This window comes from Nycticebus coucang, chromosome 10 (assembly GCF_027406575.1).
Source record: "Nycticebus coucang isolate mNycCou1 chromosome 10, mNycCou1.pri, whole genome shotgun sequence".
In the NCBI taxonomy this organism is placed as follows: domain Eukaryota; kingdom Metazoa; phylum Chordata; class Mammalia; order Primates; family Lorisidae; genus Nycticebus; species Nycticebus coucang.
Window position 1 is genome coordinate 23,269,866 of NC_069789.1, and position 19,573 is coordinate 23,289,438.

General features: G+C 39.1%; 1 protein-coding gene across 3 annotated transcripts in view; it reads left to right on the top strand.

Annotated features, from left to right (window-relative positions):
- RYR2 (ryanodine receptor 2) overlaps nucleotides 1-19,573 on the top strand; it is an 830,565-nt gene that overhangs the window by 503,806 nt on the left and 307,186 nt on the right. For all 3 annotated transcript variants that reach the window (XM_053605591.1, XM_053605592.1, XM_053605593.1), the window contains exon 23: nucleotides 2,129-2,212. In XM_053605591.1, coding sequence (XP_053461566.1) covers nucleotides 2,129-2,212 — 84 coding nt within the window. The remainder of the gene's footprint in view (nucleotides 1-2,128; nucleotides 2,213-19,573) is intronic.

Here is a 19,573-nt window from a genome sequence, read left to right on the forward strand (position 1 = left end):
TGATCAGAGCACTCTTATTTTTACTTAAACATAGCCACACAGTAAAAGAGTAGTGATGCAGTTTGAACACACCAAAGATAAATGGTAGAGTGAGCTTCCTTTGAGTGAAAAGGTGAAAATTCTCAACTTAACAAAAGGAGAAAAAGATCCTGTGCTAAGGTTGCTCAGATCTGCAGTCAGAACAGGTCTGTCCATGAATCGTGAACAGTGCATTGTTACAATTGTTCTGTTATTAATTATTGTTGTTAATCTCTATTGGCCTAATTTATAAATTAAACTTTATCATAGTTGTGTATATATATTGGAAAAAACACAGAGTACATACAGGGCTTGGTACTATCCTTGGTTTCAGGCATCCACTGCATAAGGGGAGGCTACTTCAAGGTACCTTATAAGTAGAGGAAATTCAACAAATATTTATTGACCTGTGTTCTCTATCAAGTGTGGTATGTTATGTTCACTGTCCATGTGAGTTGAAGTTGTACTTTTCCCGGTAGTTTGCATTGAGAGGAAGATGATAGGCTGAATTAGTAAGTTCTGAGAAAAATCATAATATGGGAGGCAGAAAGTGCTGGCTATCTCTCAGAGCCTTTCAGGATGATATTAACTGGATTTCAATATGTGAGTTGAAGTTGTACTTTTCCCAGTAGTTTGCATTGAGAGGAAGATGATAGGCTGAATTAGTAAGTTCTGAGAAAAATCATAATATGGGAGGCAGAAAGTGCTGGCTATCTCTCAGAGCCTTTCAGGATGATATTAACTGGATTTCAATGGTTCAGGCTTACCTTTGATGTCAGCATGTCACGTGATTTTGTAGCGTCAATGTGGACTCACGTTAACTACATTGATGGAGGACAGCGCTGAAGCACTAATTTGCAGTGTTAATAACTATCTTACACACCAAAATATTCGTTTTGCTGCCCATTTTTATAGATCATATTGGGAAGAAACATTGCAATCGGATTTGTAGTGTGACAATTAAACACTCAAAGGTTTAATTGCCTGAATTTAAGATATACTTTCCCAGCCCTGTACAAATCTCATTGCGCTGAGGCACTGTTATAAATGTCTGTAGCACGAGGCCTGGCACTTGATGGTGTTCAATAGATACTAATCGAAAGGATAAATGAATGAATGGAGGGTAACGGTGTAGCACCTCCTCTCCCCTGGACGTTTGAATAAGTACAGCCTGTGTTCGTTCCTGTGCATCAATCTTCTATTCTTCTACCGCTGACCAACTCTACTTTAACTGGCAAATTCGTTACGTTCATCATTCTGCACCTCCAGTAAATTCTTGGTTGTCAAGAGTCTTGTAATTTGACACACAAGAAATGCACTTTCCAGGGATCATCTTAATTTTGCCGTATTTAAACTAAAATTTAACTTGATAAGTATATCTGTATATAGATGGATAGTTATTCATATGTAATAACTATATCTGGAGATCTATGTGGATAAATATTTATGTGGATAGTTTGTTTATATAGATGAGCTTATACATGTATGTGGCTATGTATCTATTTCTCTATGTATATATATGTGCATATCTCCTCACACATTTTGAAAATATTGTGGAGAGAAGTATAGATGGGTTTTAGATAATTCCCACATCCTTACCAGAACTGACCAGAAATTATATATTCCCCAAAAGATAGGCTGTTACCTCTTACTCATTCCAGACAGAATAAATCACTGACTGCCATGGATACTAAAAGCAAGTTATCTCAAAATGTATATTCCCATTTGTATAAAAGGTAAAAACAGCAACACAGACAAACACGTGCACACACACAGGGTCTACTTTGGTGTGTGCACCTGTCTCGAACAAGGTATATGAAAATCTGAAACGATCGATGGATGTCTTGGGGAAGGGAACAGACAGAGGAAGGGGTTGGGTTACTTTTCATTGTATTCTTTTTTGTGCCATTTCAATTTTCAGTGTCTTTTCCACTTCATAGGTAAATAATTTTAAAGTAAACAAATTTCCCTTTGGCTGTAAAAGCCAAAGACCTCTGCTGCGATTGCAAGGTGCTTTCAAGGTTCTACCCCATTCCCACTGCTATTGTGTCGGGTTATTCTGGACACAGAGAAGGAACGACTGTAGCTTATCTCTGGTTTTGTTTTCTAGAACTTTGCTGGCCTTAGGATGTCATGTGGGTATATCCGACGATCATGCTGAAGAAAAGGTGAAAAAAATGAAACTACCCAAGAAGTAAGTTGAACTTCTCAGTAATTATCAAATAATCCATGCCTGATTCAGTGCATCCACATGACCCTTCATGGACACCCAGACGTCTTGCTTACGCTTAGGTTACAAAATTCAGATTCTAAAATTTAAACTAGTTGAATTATACCCAGGATACATCAAGTCTCTGGTGAGACGGTTGTCATTATCCCATTGCCAAGAGATGAAACCAGCTTCAGAGAATACTTGGGGATGTGTTATAAAAGTGCGCTGTTTCTCCAGTGTGTATGTGAACATGTGTGTCCATCTCTCTAACTGATTATATATAACTTTCAACTCTCTGCCAAAAATTGTTAGTAATTTTATTTGCCTTTATGATGAGAATATATTTGAGGAATAATTATAAAGTCAATGTTATTATCCCCATTTTAGGATGAGAAAACTAAGGCAGACGCAAGCGGCTGTAGTTTGGCCTGCTAGTCTATGATCCTGTTTAAAAGCTCAACTTTCTCACCTGCTCAGGGGCATTAATAACACTTCATAGGGAAGTTTTAGGTAGTAAATGAGTGAGTGTTCAATAAGTGATGACTGTCTCCTGTTGTTACTTTAAACTCAAGAGTTTGAGCCACTTTTCTGAGGCTCATGGTTTGTAAACAGAAGTAGTATATCATGGGAAATAAAAACACAAATGTGGAATGTAAATGTCTTGACAAAGTAACTAGGATGATGCCAGGAGGGCTATGTCAACTAATGAGATGAAAATGTGTCAAATATTCTATGAAACAAGTGTATGATGCCCCATGATCATATTGATGTACACAGCTATGATTTAATAAAAAAAAAAACATTATAGTCACCCCGTAATCTTCCTCAGTGACCCCAGAGATCAAGTTACTCCAAATTACATAAAATCCAAGTAGAAATGTGCACTTACCATGCAGATGCAGATTCAAGCAAGTCTTCTAGTTGAACTGTTTATAAATAATTTTTACTCAATATAATACAAAAATTATATTGTTACCACATGTATTTTTAGGTTCTCTTTTTGTTTGTTTTGTTCTGTTTTGAGACAGAGTCTAACTCTGTTACCCTGCGTAGAGTGCCATGGCATCACAGCTCACAGCAGCCTCCAGCTCTTGGGCTCAAGCCATCCTCTTGCCTCAGCCCCCCGAGTAGCTGCAGGGACTGCAGGGAGCAGCTAGCTTTTCTATTTGTAGTAGAGATGAGGTTTTGCTCTTTCTCAGGCTGGTCTCCCAACTCCTGAGCTCAAGTAGTCCACCCATCTCAGCCTCCCAAAGTGCTAGAATTACAGGCGTGAGCCATGGAGCCCTATTTTTAGATTCTAAAATTTTTCTTTGAAAGTTTAAACAGTTCCAAAGGATATGATTTTATGGAACACTTCACATATTAACATTTTGAAATGACACTTTTTCATCAATGTTTAGTGTATCTAATGAAAGATTCACAATGATCATGTATCTACCATCATCTATTTGAAAACTACATAAAATTATTGTTGATGATAGGGAATTTTATATCATTTCATTTTTCTCTTTGAACTATTTCCAGTCCATTTCCTCCACAGTATTGTATGGTTAAACAATAGAAACATATTTGGCAGTCTTTGGTCATCCTTTCATACTGTATAACTTTATAACTAAGATGTATATCTAAACTGAATTTTTAATTGGTTTTATTTCTGTAATCATAATCATTAGGTATTATAATTTTTCTTCTGAGTTGTCATTATAATTATTTTTAGTGCTCAAAATAATTAGCATGCATTAATTTTTAATAAAAATTTCTGAAAAAATAATATTTTATTGGAAATAGCTCATAATAAGATAGAATGAGCTATTTTTATCCAGTTATATCAAGTAGGTATGTATTGAAAGAAACATATTTCAGGATCAGTTGTATTCTTTTCTCACATTAATAATTTTTGTTATAAAAAAAATTCAGTTCAGTGAACCAAATATCATAGTTATTTATCATGAAAAATCGTTGTAATGATTGACAGCTAAATTGTGTCCTTGTTCAGTTTTTTGAAAGAAAAATATTGGCAACCAACTAACTTGCAGAAGAATTAATCATCTTCTTATTAAAACTATTTGTGCGCTCAGTTTTTTGGAAAGCCTTCCAAAAAGGCATTGGTAAGGCTCTAAGTAAAAACAAAATCAAAAACACCTATCAAACTGATAACTAAACCTGTTACTCTTTCGCTTAGAAGGATAAGAAGGTGGAGAAGTCGATTTCACATTACCTTTGACTGCATAACATGTTTAATAAAGTCTTTTCATCATGTACTGTGTACCACATACGTGTGTGTGAGGTATGTGCATGTTTAGGTGTGTCTCATCAAAACGTTCAAGTACGAGGTTGGGTGCAGCGGCTCAACTGCTTGTAATCCTAGCACTTTGGGAGACCAATTGAGTCAATTGAGGTCAGGAGTTGGAAATCAGCCCGAAGGACATAGTGAGATCCTGTCTCTACAAAAACCAGAAAAATTAGCCAGGGTGTGGTAGCATACACCTGTAGTCCCAGCTCCTGGGAAGGCTGGGACAAAACTTCTTCAGCCAGGAGTTTGATGCTGCAGCTATGATGATGCCACTGCACTCTAGCCCTGGCAACAGACTGAGACCCGAGGCGCCTGTGGCTCAGTGAGTAGGGTGCCAGCCCCATATACCGAGGGTGGCAGGTTCAAACCTGGCCCCGAGGCTGAGGCAAGAGAATCACCTAAGCCCAAGAGCTGGAGGTTGCTGTGAGCTGTGATGCCACAGCACTCTACTAAGGGCGATAAAGTGAGACTCTGTCTCAACAAAAACAACCCCCCCCCCAAATATATATATATATATATATATAAACATATAAATAAATAAATAAGACAATGACCAACAGACCTTGGAGTATAATTTAACTTATTCCATTTATACAATTTTTTTTTTTTTAACCATAAAACCTAACTGGTAAACACAGTTTTCACTATCAAAACAGTCACCTAAAACAGAGTTACTTTTCATCACAACAAAGTCTGTCTTTTTCTGTTGAAACAAATGGGTTAATTCATTGTGACAGTCACCTCAATTCTAATTTCTAAAACGAAGGACGATGGTAGAGCTCAGGATTTACAATAAGGTTGCCTCATTGGGGTATCAATGTCCTCTGTTTTCAGTACTTTCTATTGAAGCTTTTTCTTCCTGTTATTCTCACAATGTAACACAACAATTATTTGAAAGTAGGTAGGTAAGGAAATGGAAAAGCTGCAGCTGTGAAATGAAACTGCACTTGTATTTGCTGACAGTTTATATACCATTCCTAAATTTGCAGTGAGATATCCTTTGATTCTTACTCTGACAGAAATCTTCATAGTAACAGACATTGATATGGATGCTTATCAGCACAAGCTTAAAAATGTAGCACGTTTTTTGTTTGTTTGTTTTTTGAGACAGATTCTGACTTTGTTGCCCTAGGCTAGAGTGGCATGGCTTTGGCCCAGCTCACAGCAACCTCAGACTCCTGGGCTCAAGTGATCCTCTTGCCCCAGCCTCCCAAGTAGCTAGGACAACAGTTATCCAACAAGTCACCAGCCAATTTTTAGTAGAAACGGGGTCTCTTCATTGTTGAATAAAACAAGTTTAATAAATTTGACTACATTGAAAAAAAGCTGTTTGTCAAGAACCTGTAAATGAAAAGAATCACAGAACAATGGAAAATGAGCAAATGAGATGACAGATAATTCACAAAAGAGAAAATCCAATAAACACATGAAAGATGCCCAACCTCCCTAATAATCAAGGAAATGTATATTAAAATCACAATAAGAAACGATCTCACCCCCATCAGGTTGGGGGTGCAATCTGAACGCTATGGAAAGATTGTAAATTTGGATAATTACGTGGGAGACCACTTTAGCCTAATCCTATCTTATAAAGTCGAAGATGATCCAGCTACTTCTTATCCAGGGATAAATCTTAGAGGAACTTCGCACACATGTACAAATCGGAAAAGAATAGGTATTGCAGCATAGATTGTAATAGCAATACATGTCCGCATTTTAAAAATGTGAAAATAATTTTTATAGATTCATGCAATGGGATGTTAAAGAATCCTTAAAATGAATTAACCATAGCTGAATGTATCCACAGGGCAAATCTCAAAAGCATCTTGAATAAAAACTGTAAAGTATGTTACCAAAAATTTGGGGTACGGTGAAGTATCATTTATAGTTGAGAAATTTGAAATATGACTGTACGTATTGTTTATAGGGCCAAATATATGTAGAAACAGTGTAAAAATTATGCCTGGGAATAGTCTACTTCCAATTCAGAGTAATAGTTCTTTCTGGGGAAGAGTAGGGGTTTGGAGCTGAGGGTGGAGCATAGGGAGAACATCACATGTATACATCGTTTTTGATACTTTTGCATAGGTCTGAAATATTCATGAAGATAACAAAGAGGTAGTTGCTAACCGAAACCAGATTTTAATCCACTAAAGAAAAAAAGGGAAAGAGAAGAAAGCAGACTGAATGTAACTAGGCTGTCAGGAGCCCAGTGAAGAGAGGGTACTAGTTTCAAAACAACAATGTCAAAAGAAACATTTTGACAAAGCCAAGGGCAGCAGCCCCTCACCTTTTTGGCACCGGTGACCCGTTTCATGGCAGACACTATTTCCATGCCCCAGGGCTGGGGGAGGATGGTTTCAGGATGATTCAAGTGTATTACATTATTATGCACTGTATTCTATTTCTATGATCATTATGTTGTAATATATAATGAAGTAATTGTAACTCGCCATAACGCAGAACCAGTGGGAGCCCTGGGCTTGTGACCGTGACACTGGCAGGGCGTTGCTTACGTCCAAGTTTACTCTGTAATCCTGTTTTGGTTGCTGTCACTGCAGAAAGCCCTGCTTCACAAAGATTCCATGTTGGAAACGGAAGCAGGTTTTCAGTACTTTGGCAATCTCAGCATATTCTGCCTTGACTTTAATCCGGAAGGTATGGAAATGTGCTGTTGTTTCAAACATACTTTTAAGGCCACTTGTGAATTGTGATCTCAAGCAGTTGGTCCTCTTCTAGAGGACAGAGTTGACTCATCCGGCTTATTCAGGTCTCCATTCCTTCCCCCGTCAGTGGTTTTTTGTGGTTAGAAAACGATGCTCAACCTCTTTTGAAAGCTGAGATGGGGATCATACACCAGCTGGAGAAAGAAGGCCAAAATCCCAGTGTTCATTCCATAAGTCCAGTTTGGCTTTGAATGCAGCCAGTTTATCTGCTGGCTTAATTGCAGTGTGGTTGTCCTGTCCCCTGAAGTGACAGATTGAGCTCGTTGAGCAGGTTGAATGTGTCACACAAGTAAGGAAGTTTTGCCATCAATTCTGTGTCACAGCCATGTGCTGCCAGTGGTGACCGCCAGCTCTGGAGGAGCTCTCACAACTTAGTGATCTGCTTTTAGAAAGCCACCTCACTTCTGTGTACAAGAGAAGACACGTGTGCTCCACGGCTGTCTCCTCAGAGAGCTGCAGGGACAGCCGTGCGTTAAGGGCAGGGACTTTAATGAGGTTGGGGATCACTTTAATCACATCCTACAAAACGCTGGTTAGTTCAGGTGATCTCCTTCAGTGAGCCAGCATTTCTCCATGGGTGACAGTGTGTAGACTCACATTCAAAGGTGACCTCCTTGCCCTGGGTAGCGTGGCAGCCGCCTGTCTGTGTACATACCCACACAAAACAACTAGTTCAGTTTTCCTGGTATGCAGTCATTAAAGTGCACATAACATATCCCCACGTACATCCTCCTGAAAAACATGTCAAACCAAAATAAGCATCGTTGCCTTGTTGTCAACAACAGTAGACTCGTCACCCTGGATGTGCACCTCGTGACTCACTAAGCCAGTCTAATGTCTGTGCTCAATGTCCTCTCTATATTGCATCAATTTGTCCAGTTATGGTGCTGGCTGAGAAAGGAACACGTCCCCCCTTTTGAGTTGCAACCTCTCCTCTATCCCCCCACATAGCATTTATATCTTCTAACATACTATTATATTACATGTTTATTTGGTTTACTACCTAATTCCCCATCAGAATCTTTATCTTTCTATAAAGATATAGATTTTTTTTTCCATATTGCCCAATATTGTATCCTTAGCTCCTAGAACAGTGCTTGGAATCATCTTACCACTGGATGAATATTTTTTGATAAAACTGAACACAAGGTTGACAAGCCTCTTACTCCCAGGGCTGCGTAGGCTGTGGGGCACTCTCCTACTAGGGAGGGAAGGCTCAGTTCTTGATTGTTCTCAGTTGAGTTTGCGGTCACTGACTGGGCTGTCTTCCTTCCTCTCTGCCGGCACTGGTATTCCTGTTTTCTAGACTGATCTTTGGTAATGGGGCATGTACTGGGTGCCCCCCTCATCTCTGTGAGTCACTGTCTCTTCCCCATGCTGCGTCTGTCTTCAGGGAGTACTGAAAACCTGAGAATGCTCTCTCTGGCTGCTTGGGGACTGTCGTCTATTGGAGGAGAGAGAGGAAGGTTTGCTTCAGCTCTGCCTACCTAGACATTGGCTTGTCACCATATTTGTACTGTTCAGGGGGTTAGTGCATGAAATTGTGGGACTGGGCTATTTTCCTGGGTATAATCCAGGAACCAAGATAGCAGGTCCCCTTGGCTCCAGGATCTATCCATCCCCCCACCCCCGCCCTCTGCACTGGGAAGGCACCTGGTGGGAAGCACTTACTTTCCCTGACTCTCCCTCCCGCTTTGCTCTGGAATCTTCAAGCAGGAGACTCAGTTCTTCATCAATTCTTTGTTTCTGTCCCAAAGTGTGACGGCTTTCTTTGTTCTTTGGGTATTCAGAAGCAGAGATTTTAATATCACAAGTCCCTTCTCTAAAGATCTTTGCCTCTGCCTTGAATTTTCAAAGATACTTTAAAACCCCAAAGCCAAAAATAGCATTTTCTCTTTCTTTCCTGAAATGATGTTTTCTCGAGAGGGTGGATACCTGAGGGCCTTGTTACTATAGCTTGAGGAGCAGAGGAAGGTCTGCAAGTAAAAAGGACTTTGGAGTGGAAGGACAGGGCACATCAGTATATTATGTTTACTTAAAAACAAGAAGAAGGCTCAAAGGAGTAGGGTGCCGGCCCCATATACCAGAGGTGGTGGGTTCAAACCCAGCCCCGGCCAAAAAAAAAAAGAATTGTCAAATAGTAAAAAACATATAACCCTTGTTTTTTTATCCTTCTCATTTCTAAATTGAATTTGATTCTTCTTCTATGTTTGTTTTGTGGAGAGTGATTTTTGAATATTCTTTGTCCCATTTTTGCAAGCCCAGTATTCATTTCTGCTTTCAGTAAACTTTGTTCTTAGTATCTCTGGTGTGCAGCCATCTGAGATTTTCCCATTTGTTCCAAGGTACTTCAAGGGCTGATTTGGTTTTGAAAATTACAGCTAACATCCACTGAACTTGGACATAATCTTTCATGTTTACCATGCATTATTCACAACATAAGGATTTCCAAGGTTCATTTACCTTGATTCAGACTAAGCCAGTAAGCCTGAGAGCTGGGGGTGGCTGGAAGCTACGTAATGCCTGCCACTTAGTATTAGTATTAGTGCCATGTTAGTATTCTGCCACGCTTTTGTTGCATCACTTCAACTGGCCCTTTAGTGATATTATGGCGAGTCCTTTTTCAAAGGCTCATTTAGAATATCCATTTAGGAAATAATGTGGGTCAGGTGGGAATGAGGCACAAAACCGAATTGTTACATAACCTGATAGTTCATTAGCGGAACCAAGTTCTGTCAATTCTTTGTTTATATCTTGGTAACTTGATGTACACGGAACTGGCGGTTTGCCAGCTTGTTCCCTTTACTTTTTTGTTTGTTTCCAGAAATCTTTTTTTTTTATTATTATTGTTAAATCATAGCTGTGTACATTAGTGCAATCAATGGGTACAATGTGCTGGTTTTATATACAATCTGAAATATGCTCATCAAACTGTTCAACGTAGCCTTCATGGCATTTTCTTAGTTATTGTATGTCAACATTTGTATTCTGCATTTAGTAGGTTTCACCTGTACCCATTCTAAGATGCACTGTAGGTGTGGCCCCACCCATCACCCTCCCTCCACCCCAACGTCCCCTCTCCCTTCTCCTCCCTTGGCCCTTTCCCCATAGTCTTGTGCTATAGTTGGGTTATAGCCTTCATATGAAAGCTATAAATTAGCTTCATAGTAGGGGTGAGTATATTGGATACTTTTTCTTTCATTCTTGAGATACTTTGCTAAGAAGAATATATTCCAGCTCCATCCATGTAAGCATGAAAGAGGTAAAGTCTCTTTCTTTAAGGCTGCATAATATTCCATGGTATACATGTACCACAATTTGGTAGTCCATTCGTGGGTCGATGGACACTTGGGCTTCTTCCATGACTTAGCAATTATGAATTGGGCTGCAATAAACATTCTGGTACAGATGTCTTTATTATATTGTGATTTTTGGTCTTCTGGGTATATACCTAGTAGAGGAATTATAGGATCGAATGGCAGGTCTATTTTGAGATCTCTAAGTATTTTCCAAACATCCTTCCAAAAGGAACGTATTAGTGTGCATTCCCACCAGCAGTGTAGAAGTGTGCCCTTTTCTCCACATCCTCGCCAACATCTCTGGCTTTGGGATTTTGTTATGTGGGCTACTCTTACTGTGGTTAGGTGATATCTCAAAGTAGTTTTGATTTGCATTTCTCTGATGATTAAGGATGATGAGCTTTTTTTATGTGTCTGTAGATCGTGCATCTGTCTTCTTTAGAGAAGTTTCTCTTCAAGTCCTTTGCCCACCCTGAGATGGGATCACGTGTTCTTTTCTTGCTAATACGTTTGAGTTCTCTGTGGATTCTGGTTATTAAACCTTTGTCATTGATATACCTTGCAAATATCTTCTCCCATTCTGAGGGCTGTTTGTTTGCTTTACTTACTGTGTTCTTGGCTGTGCAGAAGCTTTTTAGTTTGATCAAGTCCCAGTAGTGTATTTTTGAAGCTGCTTCAATTGCCTGGGGGGTTCTCCTCATAAAATACTCGCCCAGACCAATTTCTTCAAGGGTTTTCCCTGCACTCTCCTCTAGTATTTTTATAGTTTCATGTCTTAAGTTTAAATCTTTAATCCAATGAGAGTCTATCTTAGTTAATGGTGAAAAGTGTGGGTCCAGTTTCAATCTTCTACAGGTTGACAGCCAATTTACCCAGCACCATTTGTTAAATAGGGAATCTTTTCCCCACTGAATGTTTTTAATTGGCTTGTCAAAGATCAAATAATGGTAAGTAGCTGGATTCATTTCTTGGTTCTCTATTCTGTTCCAGACATCTAGTTCTCTGTTTTTGTGCCAGTACCATGCTGTTTTGATCATTATCGATTTATAGTACAGTCTCAGGTCTGGTAGCGTGATTCCTCCTGCTGTGTTTTTATTTCTGAGTAATGTTTTGGCTATTCGAGGTTTTTTCTGATTCCACATAAAACGAAGTATTATTTTTTCAAGATCTTTAAAAAATGACAATGGAGCTGTAATAGGAATTGCATTAAAATTATATATTGCTTTGGGTAGTATAGACATTTTAACAATGTTGATTCTTCCCAGCCATGAGCATGTTATGTTTTTCCATTTGTTAACCTTTTCAGCTAGTTCTTTTCTTAAAGTTTCATAGTTCTCTTTGTAGAGATCTTTCACGTCCTTTGTTAGGTATACTCCCAAATATTTCATCTTCTTTGGCACTACTGTGAAGGGAATAGGGTCCTTGACTCTTTTTTTGGCTTGGTTATTGTTGCTATACATAAAGGCTACTGATTTATGGGTGTTGATTTTGTAGCCTGAGACATTGCTGTATTCCTTGATCACTTCTAAAAGTTTTGTAGTAGAATCCCAAGTGTTTTCCAGATACACGATCATATCATCTGTGAAGAGTGAAAGTTTGATCTCTTCTGACCCTACGTGGATACCCTTGATCGCCTTTTCTTCCCTAATTGCAATGGCTAAAACTTCCATTACAATGTTAAAGATCAATGGAGACAGTGGGCAACCTGGCCTGGTTCCTGATCTAAGTGGAAATGATTTCAATTTAATTCCATTCAATACGATATTGGGTGTGGGTTTGATATAGATGGCCTCTATGAGTTTAAGAAATGTCCCTTCTGTACCAGTTTTCTTAAGTGTTCTGATCATGAAGGGAAGCTTTTTCTGCATCAATTGAGAGAATTATATGATCTTTATTTTTTAGTTTGTTTATGTGTTGAATTACATTCATAGATTAACGTATATTGAACCAGCCTTGAGACCCTGGGATAAATCCCACTTGGTCATGGTGTATAATTTTTTTGATGTGTTGTTGGATTCTGTTTGTTAGGATCTTATTGAGTATTTTAGCATCAATATTCATTAGTGATATTGGTCTATAATTTTCCTTTCTTGTTAGATCTTTCCCTGGTTTATGGATCACGGTGATGTTTGCTTCGTAGAATGTGTAGAAAGTATTCCTTCTTTTTCTATATTTTGGAAGAGGTTTAGTAATATAGGTACTAGTTCTTCTTTAAGGGTTTGATAGAATTCTGACGTAAAGCTATCTGGTTATGGGCTTTTCTTTTTAGGGAGATTTTGTATAGTTGATGCTATTTCAGAACCTGATATAGGCCTGTTCAACATTTCCACTTCATTCTGGCTAAGTCTTGATAGGTGGCGTACTTCCAAGTATTGGTCAATTTCCTTCATATTTTCATATTTCTGAGAGTAAAGTTTCTTATAATATTCATTAAGGATTTTTTTTAATTTCTGAGGGGTCTGTTGTTATTTCATCTTTACCATTTCTGATTGATGAAATTAGAGATTTTACTCTTATTTTTCCTGGTTAGGTTGGCTAAAGGTTTATCTATTTTATTGATCTTTTCATAAAACCAACTTTTGGATTTATTGATCTGTTGTATAATTCTTTTATTTTCAATTTCGTTGAATTCTGCTCTGATTTCGGTTATTTCTTTTCTTCTGCTGGGTTTGGGGTTGGAATGTTCTTCCTTCTCCAGTTGCTTGAGATGTCCCTTTAAGTTATTAACTTCCTCTCTTTTCGTTTTCTCAAGGAACGCTTGCAGTGCTATAAATTTCCCTCTTAGGACTGCCTTTGCAGTATCCCGGAGGTTCTGATAATTCTTGTCTTCATTATTGTTTTGTTCCAAAAATTTTGGGGTTTTCCTTCTTAAACTCGTCTATAACCCACCTATCCTTCAGCATAAGGTTATTTAGCTTCCATGTTTTTGTATGGGTATGCAGATTCCTATTGTTATTGAGTTCAACTTTTATTCCATGATTGTCTGAGTAGAAGCAAGGGATAATTTCTATTTTTTGAAATTTGCTGAGGTTAGATTTGTGGCCTAGGATGTGGTCGATTTTGGAGTATGTTCCATGGGCTGATGAGAAGAATGTGTATTCAGTTTCGTTGGGATGAAATGTTCTGTAGATGTCTGTTAAGTTCAGATGTTGAATGGTTAAGTTTAAATCTAAAATTTCTTTGCTTAGCTTCTTTTTGGAGGATCTATCCAGCCCTGCTAAAGGGTTGATAAAATCTCCAACTACTATGGAACTGGAGGAAATCAAGTTGCTCATGTCTGTTAGAGTTTCTCTTATAAATTGAGGTGCATTCTGGTTGAGTGTATAAATATTAATAATTGAAATCTCATCATATTGAGTATTACCTTTAACAAATTTGAAGTGTCCATCCTTATCCTTCCTTATGTTAGTTGGTTTACAGCCTATTGTATCTGCAAATAGGATTGCAACACCTGGTTTTCTCTGCTTTCCATTTGCCTGGAGTATAGATGACCATCCCTTCAGATCCCTTGAGTCTCTATTTGTCTTTTAACGTAAGATGCAATTCTTTTATGCAGCAGATTATCTGGCTTGAGTTTTTGTATCCAGTCAGCCGCCCTGTGCCTCTTTAGAGGACAATTTAAACCATTCACATTAATTGAGAATATTGATAAGCCTTTCGAGAGTCCAGTGGACATTTTTAATCCTTTTGTGAGTGTGGAAGTTGGAATTTGATCAAAAGTTTCTGGGTGGGTTTACTTTTGTGGTGGAGGATTATGCTGGTCTTTATGGAGGATAGGTCTGAGAATATCCTGGAGAGCTGGTTTAGTTATGACAATTTTTTTCAGCATGTGAATGTCATTAAAGTATTTAATTTCTCCATCATAAATGAAACTCAGTTTAGCTGGGTACAGGTTCTTTGGTTGAAAGCTATTTTGTTTTAGGAGATTAACAGTCCATGACCATCCTCTTCTGATTGAAAGGTTTCAGCAGAGAGATCTGCAGTTATTCTAATATTCTACCCCTTGCAGGTTATGGTTTTCTTTCGTCTGGCTGCTTGCAGAATTTTCTCCTTCATGTTAACTTTAGTGAAATTGATTACGATGTGTCTGGGGGATGTTTTATTCGGGGTGAGTCGTGCTGGAGTTCTGAAACTGTCTGCTATCTGAATTTCAGAATCTCTTGGCATGTCTGGAAAGTTCTCTTTCATAATCTCATGAAGAAGAGACTCTGTGCCTTGTGAAGCCACTTTGTCGCTTTCGGGGATTCCTATAAGACGAATATTGGTTTTCTTCGAATTATCCCAGAGCTCTCTGAGAGAGTGATCTGTTTTTGACCTCCATTTCTCTTCCTCTCTGAGAGTTTGGGTGCGTTCGAAAGCTTTGTCATCAATGTCAGAAATGCTGTCTTCTCTTGCTCCATTCTGTTACTGAGAGATTCTACTGTGTTTCTCAGATCTTTGAGGGCTGCAACTTCTTGTCTCAATGCATCAAAATCTTTGGTCATTTGATGTTTGAATTCGGCGAATTCTTGAGACATCTTTTGGGTTACTGCTTGGAATTCTAATTTGATCTTATTTGCTATCCAGATTCTGAATTCGATTCTGACATCTCAGCTATTTGTTTGTGGATGAGATCCTGTGCTGTGTCTGCCCCATTGTTCCTTGGGGGAGTTGATCTACTCTGATTATTCATATTGCCAGAGTTTTTCCTTTGATTTCATCTCATGATTGTTTTTCACCATTGCCTCTTGCCATCCTCAGAGTTGGAGTGGTGTCTCTCCGAGATTAGACCCGGGGGATCACTCTATTGTTGCTGGATCTTTGTGGGGAATGACCCTGTGTAGCTCCTCTGGGTCTACCCCGGCCAGGGAGTTCTGGTTCTGGGAGCAGCTCTGGAGTATGGCACACCCGGATCCAGCCGGGTGGGTTGTACACATGGTTCTGGCAGTGCATGGCGCCCAGTGACTTTGGCACAGAGGGCCCAAGGCTCCAGCAGTCTCTGGCCAGGAGAAGGGCTCAGTGCAGAGGCAGGGACATTTCAAAAGGGCACACGGCTATTAGTGTCCCTTGCCAGATAAGCGGGTGGTGTGGAGACAGCGAGGGTACGGGAGGGAGGATGCCGGGTTGCATGGCTCCTGGAGTTCCTGGTCAGGGCGTGCGGAGGCCCTGCGGGCACGTGTTCTGGGTCGCGGTGCAGCTCCTACGGAGGTTCAGTTGGCCACGGGTCACAGCACTGCCTGTATGGAAGTCCGGGCAGCCGCAGGGCGTGGGTCACGGCATGGGTCACACGGAGGTCCAGGCAGCCATGGGGTGCAGGGATGCTCGCACAAAGATCTGGGCAGCCGTGGGTCGTAGCACAGGTCGTATGGAGGTCTTGGGGGGAGCGTGCGAGGCTGCGCAGCTGCCCATGGAGATCCTGTTTGGAGGAGGCTCTGCACAGCCCTGGAGTATCTTGCTGGGGGTGGGGGGCGTGCTTGGCCTGGTAGACAGGGATGGGGGGCACTGCTGAGGAACCTCCTTCCTCAGTCTCAGGAGGGGTTAGGCTTCTGGTTCATTGGGAAGGGGAGAAGGGTGTACTGGAAGTTCAGAATGGCAGGGAAGATCTTAGTTCGATATTTCTGCCTGCCGCTTCCAGCGCGCCCACAGTCTCCTGCACACTCGTGTGGGAGAAGGATGCGTGGGAGCTCCGCTGCTCCTGGCAGGCCACGGACCCAGAAATCTTTTAAAAAGAAATTTTACTATAAAGAAACTGAAGCGCAGGTAGGTTGAAGTATTTCAGTACTTTCACTGTTGTTGTTTCATTTTGTTGCATTTAGTTTAGTTTTATTTTATTTTATATTTGCCAAAATAAAACTAAGAGCTACAATAGTATTTTGCTATCTTACAAAGTGAGCATGTTATATGAATTTGGTTAATTCCATGTATTTTCCTCATAAGCTAATTCTGCAGGATGACTGATGGGACAGTCACCTTACATATTCAAGAAGGGGAGTAAAAGCTCATACCTACTAAACAACTCAGTTGGAGGAGAGAGAAATATATTGGCTGATTTTAGCAGAATGTTCACAGAAAGTTCAATAACACATAGGATGTCCAGATATTGCCCTTGGAAGCCATCATACATAGGGAAAATGGGAACTTATAGCTAAATGTACGTTTATTTACAAAATTGTCATTACAAAATCTTATAAAATGTTTACAAAATAATCTGTGTGTTGGCCACCTCATTATAAAATTTTGTAATGATTATTTTGTAAATAAATGTACATTCAGTACAATTTCTCGTTTTCCCTATGTATGGCAGCTTAAGAGGCAACTTTTGGGACACCCTTTAGAATGGAATGCATAGATATTTTTGATATGAGCTATAGATATGTATTGTATTCATATAATTAGTAATGATACAACTTCATCCTATTTGGGAGTATTAACATTTTACTGCTCAAGAACTATTTTAGCATTCTTTCCTTTGTTGACTTTAAATTTCTAGAAATCAGTTGAAAATTTTGCTTGAAACTGGTTAGCTTCTAAGGTTCATGTCTGTTACATTTTATTCAAAAAGATTTGTACTTCTTCAACTACGGGAAGATAGTAATTCATATTAGCAGTTGATTGGCCTTTGTGTACTGGATTAAATTATATTAGTAAGATAAAAATGAATATTATTTATCAAAATACATTTATTTACTTTTAAAAAATTGTGTTTTGTTATAATGATTTTATTCTTAGTTTCTTTGCCAAGATGTACTACAATCAGAAAATCGGTTTGTAAGTTATTTTTGATACCTAATTAATTCATATTGGTGAAGCATTAATTATGTCATTAATTCTGTCAAATACAGTCAGTTGAAGTCTGTGAATTTCAGAGATAATTAAATTTATTTTTACTATATAAGACAGTGATTCTCAATCCTTTGGGGGTTGATGACCCTTTCACAGGGGTCGCCTAAATACATCCTGCATATCAGATATTTACATTATGATTCATAACAGTAGTAAAACTACACTTATGAAGTAGCAACAAAAATAATTTTATGGTTGGGGGTCACCACAACATGATGAACTATATTAAAGGGTTGCGGCATTAGGAGGGTGGAGAACCACTGGTACAAGATGATTTGAAGTACAACAGAGGTGGAAAATAAAAGTTCAGATGAAGTAGAACTTAATAACTTTAATGTGGGTGGGATTAGTAACCATTTAAAAGCACCACTTTACGTTCCAAGTCCTTTCTTGGCCAGGGTTGTAAGTAAAGTCAGTTGCATTCAACATCTGAAAATGAGTGTGACCTCATTTGTGCTACTTCAAATTGACAGGTGCAAAAGCTTCTCCTTGCATTTGGATTGGGATCACAGATTAAAGCAATTCTAGAAGAAATCCTATATATAAAGAAGAAAGTTTAGAAAATAAAGAGAAAGAATTATGTCATACACATTGAGTATGTAGAATACTACATGAGTAGAACTTGTGTCTATAATTTTTTATCTGCAAGGGCCTCCTTTCCGCTATCCACCTTTTGAAAACGCCTCCTCGTCCCAGGAGATATTGCTGAGAAGTCTTCCGTAAGAATTGGTTGTAAGGAAACGTCATTCCTCTTTGAGAATGGACGTATCCCTCAATAGACAGCATTGGTTTTAATTGATGATTCAGAGATTAATATTGGAACTTTATCATTGGTGTGTCCTTTGTAACACAGGTGGCTTCAAGGCTACTGGAATGTGAGTCAAGAAGGCTGTGTGTTGCCCTGTGCTGGATGCCTGTGAGCCAGTTGGGGGAAGGGGAAGTAGCCTTGTAGAGGTGGGAGGACAGAAGACTGAGCCCTTCATCATGACTCCTGAGGCTGCGTCCAGAAAACAGTGTGAAACTGGGAAATTACCCTGTGCTAGCTTGGTCACCTGTGGGTGCACTGGAAATGAATTAGAAGTCTTTTCATGAAGAAAATACTTTCCAAATGAGAGGTAGTATGCATGGCTGTGACTGTACTTTATAGATTTGCCTCTTAAATGTTCAGAAGTCTCTAAAGTACAGTGCTTCCGTATGAGTGGCCAAAAAAATCCCATATGGGTTCCTTATTAAGAAAGAAAATCAATCCTTAATTGCCTGTACATACAGAGTTCTTATGGAAATGGAACAAAATTTCATGTCTATACATTTAACTTAGGAATGTTAATTGAATGGCATAAGCCATAATTATTGCAATTAATCTACTCAAAACATTTCTAAAGCTTTTGTCTACTGATTAAATTACTTACAAAATATAGGGATGTTTAAAAATGAAATAGGGCTAATTAAGGTAAAGCCATCTTTTTTTAAACCTTCAAAATTATTTATTGCTATAATACCTTAATTCATTTAGCAAATTTTTACTGAACGCCCACCACGTGGCGGTCACTACTTTGGGTGCTGAGGATTGAACAAAGTGGATAGACTCCCTGCTCTCAAGGAGCTCGCCTTGTAATGATGCCAAATGTAGCCCAGAATGATAGCAAGAAAGATAATTTGTAGTTTTGTTTTAAAGAGCATTTTCTCACATGTTTTGATAATTAATTTTATGATATAACAGTTATCTAGTGAATTGATGCATGTATGTTTTATATATGTGTATGTGTATGTATGTATATAATCTAGGTTAATGTGAGGGAACGAGCAACTAGGTTATGATATTTGCATATGTTAGGTAGAGTCCCTCTTGTAGTTGTGTCCTGCACCCAAAAGGTATGTCAATACCCTTAGTTTGTGTCTACTAAGAGGGAGCATACCAGGGAGGTGCCTGTGGCTCAAAGGATTAGGGGGTCGGCCCCATATGCCGGAGGTGGCAGATTCAAACCCAGCACCGGCCAAAAACTGCAAAAAAAAAAAAAAAAAAAAAAAACACGAGGGAGCACACCAATCTTCCCTCCTCCGCCTCCTTCCTCCTTCACTCCCCCTTGCCCAAACTTGAATTGAGTTGACTTTTTCTCTTATATGGGCATGTGTTAGCTTGTCTGCTGGATTCATATTAGTATTGAGTACATTGGGTAGTGGCTTGTCCATTCTTGTGATACTT